We start from the raw sequence: 7,386 nt of genomic DNA, 5'->3' as shown, positions 1-7,386 counted from the left end.
AGGGAAAGAATAAATGTCAAAGAGCCTGATTTTTAGTATGAACATGTAGCAATGCCAAAAGAATGGTGCTAAATGAAAAAATTAACTGTCCTTCAGAAACAACCTGCTAACCTATCCTATCTGATCAGTATCAGAGGCATGGTATAGAACTTGAACTTAACTACTTTCTCGCAGTTCATCCAAAGCCTTGTTCCTAGTATCAGGGAAAAAAAAGGTATTCTGAGGCCATTAACACTGTGGCAAACACGACTCAAACATGCAATCCCCTCGATCAGTACTGGAGGTTATATAGAAAAGTTGGACATATTTTGGTCATAACCTTTTTAAAAGGCTAAATAACCTTTTTACAACTAGATTCTTTCAAGCTCTGCCTCAAAGAGATAAAAGACATCTCTTTCCTAGACTGACAGGACATAGTGACATTTTGAACAGCAAGCCTATGTTTTGATAAAGCAGCAAAGCACCAGAAGACTATTTAAAGTGTGTTGTTAATAGAAGCATGATGGGGCTGTGTAAATGTTCTTCTTGCCTCCAGGAAGATTAAGAGCACGCACTTTAGTGTTTTTAACCATTTTTTTTTCATTTTGAAAATAAAAGACAAATTGTATTTTGCAAGATGCTGCCCTTTGCAAAGACAATAAACATCTGAGTGTCTATAAGTAGGGGGAATATGTGGCTCCTTGTAATGATCAACACATAAAACTGCAATGCAAAATTTTCATCACCACCAAGTATAAGAGCATTTCTTTCCCCTGTGCCATGACAATTAACTACAGCTTGCAAATGACTACTCTTATTTGGTAATACCAAGCATATTAAAAGATAAACCCTATTCAAACATTTCAAGAGAAGCAATCAAGGGAATGGAAATTTGTCCTCTCACTTCTGTTGCACACATTTAGTCAGTAAAAAAAGAAACAAAAACTTCATAGGCTACATGTTTGGCCCCAGGAAAAAAAGAAACTTAAGAGCTTGACCCGTCTCACAGGGATAAAGAGAGACAGCAGACAATGCTGGCTAAAAATCTTTTCTTCGGGCTAAGATAATAGAAATGGAGTATATAGTCAAAAAAGCAAAAAAGTCTCGTGTTTTGATTCTGATCTTCTTTCTTAGGAACAGCAGTATCATACATCACAAATACTCCCTTACAAAACAATATTCCACTCAAACTGCGAGACAAAACTCGAAGCAGAGAGATCACTGGAGACAAGACCTGAACTGGCATTTGTTCCATAATGTAATTCCACATAGCTGGGTTTGAAATTTTCTACTCCCCTTTTATGAATTTTTCCTCAAGCTGAGAAATACTTCCAGCAACTGACCTGACCTGACTACAATCAAGAGTTTTAGTGTATTTGAATTCTGGCAATCTGCTAATGTGGCTGATCAACAGTGTGCTACAAGGGATGAAGATTCAGAGAAGATGAGCACTATGCTCATGAAGCTCAGGGAAGAATACAGTGAGTGAACACAGCCGTGGTTAAGCTGAACTTAACACAGGGAGGGGCAGAAGGTAGCCTTTGTTTTGCATAAATGGCTGTACCAGTTGAGTGGATCAACTGGTTGTGTAAATGGCCTTTGTTAATCAAGAAGTATGAATGCATTCCTGTGCTAGCCAGATGAGCATGCGGGAAAGTGCAAATTAATAGAGCTTCCTCAATATAAATGCTAGTGAGAAAAGCAAGCAACAAATAACCATAAATACCAGTGTTACTAATGCATGACAAGACAGCAAGTTTATACAGTCCTAAATACCAAGCAATGAAGTACAACTAGAATAGAGTGATTGAACTAAAAGAGCAAGAATGGCATTCATGTAGTGACATGATTAGTCATTAGAACAAAGCCCTTTTAAGATAACTCTTACTTCCAAAAAGTCATATTTTAAATACTCATTTATCTATCATGGCAGCACTGGTATGAGCAAAAGCAGTTGTGACCTGTCAAATTTTGATGACGTATAATATAAATAAGGGCATCCCTTTTTGCATTATTACACCAACCACTTTAAACATCTGCATCACAAACCACATGAAAATTGTCAGCACATCAATACTATCATCTGATAGTGATGTCAGAGAACCCTTCAGTGAATACGCCTTCCTAGTTTTCTTGTGCAAAATGTAAATATACTACATATGAGCTATGTATATTTTTCAAACAGAAGGTATTAGAAAACTTAAGTCAAAAAGTTGTATCACTGTTCTTGTAAGCCTCAAAACTTAGCTTTTCACATAGTACCTGGAGTCTTACGGTGAATGGCATCATCTGGTACACTTGAAATTCTGCCACCCGCTCTCAGTTCTGAAGCAGGTTCTGACCACTTCGAGACACACTGTTCAAACTTCGGAGTCACTACAGCATAATGAAGCAGCTCTTCATATTCATCCTGTCACAAAGTGACATTATTTGATAACAAATAATTATAAAACTACAGTTACATTTCTAAAAACTAAGTATATGTAGGAAGGAGTGGAAATGGTTTTCAATAACTTTTGAGAGGAGAAGGAGGAGGATGATGATGATTATTATTATTGTGAAAACTAAAAGAATTTCCTTAAAGTTGCAAAAGTGAGCTGTTTTCCTACAATGATTATAATAATTTATCTTTCTCTTGTTTCATGTTCACATTCATTCCAATTACAACTAGATGCACTGTAATAGTTACACTGAACGACTTTGCTAGATGGCAGAATTGGATATTGTATTAGGCACCTTAAACAAAAACATGAACTAAAAAAAAAAAAAAATTCAGATCATGTAAACTATTAATCACCTGATACTATTTCTAAGCATTACTATTACTGCAAAGAAACATATGTATTTTTATAACCACAACAAAGATAATACTGAACAAAGTCACATTTCACATTCCAAAACATTATAATTTCTTTGGTGGGAGTTCTAAAGCCAATCATCAAGAGACTTGATTATCCAATATTTTCTTTAGATTACATGTAATTATTTTCACGTTATATTACACATTTTAAAAATTACACAGGTACAGGGAATGTATATATATAATTAATATAAAAGCTTTCCTGTTAAAAAGTTATAAACCAATCTAACCAGTATGTGGCATTATACTATGTATCAAAGTAAGCCAATTAACATTTTTTTGAGATCTCCTAGTTAAACAGATTTTGAGAATGAAAGTATTTAAAGTTCAATGTGAAACTGTGAACAATCTGTTAAACATACAATCTAGTAATTAATTTTGAAAGTTCCAGTAGCAGTTAAATGCTGAAGCTGATCAAAGCCACTAACTAAACATTTGGTAAAGAACACCAGTTGGAAAGTACTAAACCAGGCCAGTAGCAGTCACTTCATACTATTGTACTAATACTGTTTAGTATGCTAATGAGGTCAAACCTCAGACATCAATTGTGAATTGGAAAATTATTTTCCTCTTCAAGCTGGGGAAAGCTAGAATGGAAACAATCAGTTACAGGTACCAATTACATGTAACATGTTTTTTATTCTACTAGCTGAAAAGGATAATGTTTTAAAACTCTCAGTGTAACCCTTACATTTATGTCGGTTTCAACTAATTAGCAAACGTTTTAAGAAGCTAGGATTTGTACATTTCAGCTGAATTATAGTTTCCTTTCAAATTTCCATTTCCCATCTTCTAGCCTATCAAGTTAAATGAAAAGGCTAAATAAATGTATGTGAAGCTATATAACTACAAACCGTGTATCTTTTTGACAATCAAAAGGAAGTATCACGTTCCATGTAAAAGGCAGAATTATTTGTGAATCAACAAGTTATTTTTCCATATATGTATCTTTCTAAAGAAATACAGTTTAGATTTTATCAGATGGCCAAAGGTGAAAACTGGTATCTTCAGATGAGGTATTCAACACAGAACTGTACAAAATTCACTGCAGCAGAATTTCAAGAAAGTAAAAAAGCCATTAGCCTTTACCTAACTCATCTAAATTAAATGATTGTACAGAAGACATTAGATAACGTTTCTGTCTTCTTCAAAGAGATCGTGTGACCAAATAGCAACTTAAAAGTAATTCTTCACCCCAAACAAGTTAGCTTTCAGTGAGAGCTGATCCAGCTGCTTCCACAATTACCTCATCCAATTCAAGGGACACTGTAGGTAAGATGTCAGGTGCAAGTAGGTGGCTTATTTTGAGTCACCCCATTTAATCCCTACGACACAGACTGTCTTACTATAGACATCCTGAGCACGCAAAATATACCTATCAAGTTATGGCAGGAAATTTATCTAGTCTTTCAAGTTCTAACACTCTTATTAAAATCCAAAGAATCCACTATGTGCAAGAATATACACTCTTATGCATCAACAGAAAGTGTCAATAGACAGCATCCAGTGAAAAGTCTGGAAATAAACTTATAAATTACAATATTACACCACCATTAGAATGAAGTTGAAAGCAAATATAAAAAACCCCACAGTATCTGAATTGTAACCTGAAACTTAGACACGAAGAAATTAATCCTCAAGACTGCAATAAGAACATGTAAGACAGAGAAACGGAAACATTAAGTGATTGTGTTATCTCAATCTTAGACATTCCCTAACAAGGACGCTGCAATTGAAATGCAATATTAACCAATACATCTCAAATAAAAACGTAATAACTTTAACAATATATCTTTGGTGCACTTACTATCTTTGTTCCGCTTTAAACAAAACTTTCAAGCCGCTCTGTCAACCACAAAAATTCTGATAAGAGCATAAAACTACAAAAATATAGTTCTAAAGCCTGAAGGTCAGAGGCATTTTGATCATTTCATGCACACTACTTTGGTTTTACAGAAATAAACAAATTAGTGTTGGAAGGAGCAAAGGGCACAGGAGGATTAAGAGGTTTGGTCTTTTTTTCTTCCTGCTTAAATCAATGCATTATGAAAATCTACAGATGCTGCACAGATGTTGTCTTTAAGGATTGCAGTCAAGGTTACTAAACACCAAAAGAATGGATTGAATGGACAAAGTCTTGCAGAACTCAATTATAAGTAAATGGAAATTCTCTGAGAGACAGTGCATTCTTTTTATAAGGAAAAGGCAATAATCTGGCCTCCATTTAAAAGCATCAAATTATCAAAAAGGCCCTTCAAAATTATCTACAAGGAGTAGAGTAATTCCCTGTCAATATTCCTATTGCTCAGCTGTCACCCCAGTGTTCTTTCTCAACAGTAATAGACTCCTATGGGGAGTGGCTAATAACTCTGGGCTTGTCCATTTTGGAGAAAAGGAGGTTGAGGGGGGACCTCATTGCTCTCTACAGCTTCATGAGGAGAGGAAGTGGAGAGAGAGGTGCTGGTCTCTTCTCCTGGGTATCCAGTGATAACACATGTGGGAATGGTTCAAAGCTGCACCATGGGAGCTTCACACTGGACACTGGGAAACATTTCTATACCGAGCAGGTTGTCAAATACTGGAAGAGGCTTCCTGGAGAGGTAGGTGGTCCATGTCCCAAGCCTGTCAGTGTTTAAGGGGCATTTGGACAATGCACTTAATAACATGTTTTAACTTTCGGTCACCCCTGAATTGGTCAGGCAGTTGGGCTAGATCATCCTTGTAGGTCCCTTCCAACTGGAACTATTCTATTCTATTCTAGATGTGTTCTCAGTTGCAGTCATTCATTAGTATTAGTTTACTTTATCATTCTCTACAAGGTGGCCTTAGAACTTACTTGATAACTAACCACATCATAAGAGAAAATTCTGATCTTTCAAAATTTGTTGCACAATGCCTTCATCCTGCTTTCCAACTACAGATGAACTACTATTGCTGAAGAAAGATTAAGAAAACTTATCCACGAGGTATGACCACAAATAGAGTGTATTTAGAATATAAACTGCAGAAATTAATTGCCTCTAAACAGGTGGTTTAAAAGGTACAAAGTCAATCCACATACAAAAAAACCCCCCACTTTAATTTAATTGCTTCTGCTGTACATGCCCATTCCACAAGGGGACAAAATTGGAGATGCATTTCTACAGGGCAACTAGCAAAACTTATTTTTGTCAAAACTATACCGTTTTGGATAGAAACCTATCAAAAGGAAAAAAACCCAAACCACCTACTACTCAAATAGGAATAACCAATTATTAAAGGATGAAAATCTGCTGCTTTCAAAAGAATAGGACAAAGACTTTATCCAGTATCTTTGCATCCTCCCAAAAGAATGCTGAGCACAAAAAAGGCAAACCCCCGCACTGATATAGTTCCAGCATATCTTGGCATGTTTGATGCAGAAGAAAAACAGCATTTTGTTTCTGAGATTTACTTGGTCACAATCCTACTCCAAGGGAAATTAATACATTAAAAAAAATTCAGTTCTTACAACATCATGTAAGAAGTTTAACACATAGTTAAACTTCACCCCTCAGAAATAATGGGTTTCTATTCTACTGTGTCAAATTTACGCTTCTTTATAAGACATAACACACATAAAAAAATAACACCTCAGAAAAAAGCAAGAAAACTGCACTATTTTACTTCTAGCTGTCACTGATCAACCTCTTAAGTTTAGATAAGAACTTTCACATAAATTGAAATTTCTTATTAAATGCACAAAAAGGAATCCAAGTGAAGTTGTTTTAATCTCAGATTTTTTTTGTCTAATTTGCTTCTTTTCACTAACATTTTTATTATTTTCCTGTACAGGTAAACCACAAAGAATACATTTTTTTAGATTTCCTCATAATTATCCTTTGCCAAATAAAATGCCATGACAGGGAATCAAATGAAGTTGCCTCTTTCCTACCTGAAGATCTGAAGAAACAGAACTGCCCTGAACAGAGTCTTTTGGCAAAACTGGACTTGTGCTTTTCTCCTCATCTGATGACATTTTGCACAAAGTTAGTCTATAAAACAGTAGAAACTGAACTTAATTTTTCAGTTCCAACATGCTTGCTGTATGTTCACCGACATTTTCCCCAGAAACAGAAATTCTGCTGTAGAAACTACATCAACACCCATTCAGTGGGCTAAATTGATCGTATACTCTCATTATATAATGCTTGGTAGGAAACTGCCTGATCCAAACCATACTCAAAACCATGAAAAGACTTCCATTGACTTTAAAAGAAACCAATGGAAGACCCCAAAGCAACAATATAAAAGTTTTGTCTTATTTTAACATTGACTGAATAAGTCTAATACCTAATGCTTCGTGATATACAATAGAAAACTTTACATCTGGTAACTAAAATACACTGCTAGAGGAAAAAAAAAAGAAACAGATATATCAAGAATAACAGAAGCCTTAACTTACAGATAATTCCTGTGTCAATCCCTCCTTCTTATTCACACCATATTGTTTTGGAGCTTATCAGCGTGTTTCAGTACAAAATTCCTACAGTGACACTAAGCTACACTGTGATTTTTTTCCCCTCACA

The 7,386-nt window shown here is 35.3% G+C and overlaps 1 protein-coding gene across 1 annotated transcript in view; it reads right to left on the bottom strand.

Annotated features, from left to right (window-relative positions):
• POC5 (POC5 centriolar protein) overlaps positions 1–6,836 on the bottom strand; it is a 22,490-nt gene extending 15,654 nt beyond the window's left edge. The window contains 3 exon segments of the mRNA XM_010295724.1: positions 2,242–2,389; positions 4,307–4,354; positions 6,753–6,836. Coding sequence (XP_010294026.1) covers positions 2,242–2,389; positions 4,307–4,354; positions 6,753–6,836 — 280 coding nt within the window.
• Positions 6,837–7,386: the final 550 nt, after the last annotated feature.

This window comes from Phaethon lepturus, unplaced genomic scaffold, assembly GCF_000687285.1.
Source record: "Phaethon lepturus isolate BGI_N335 unplaced genomic scaffold, ASM68728v1 scaffold19060, whole genome shotgun sequence".
Classification (NCBI taxonomy): Eukaryota; Metazoa; Chordata; class Aves; order Phaethontiformes; family Phaethontidae; genus Phaethon; species Phaethon lepturus.
This window is presented reverse-complemented; position numbering and strand designations above follow the sequence as displayed.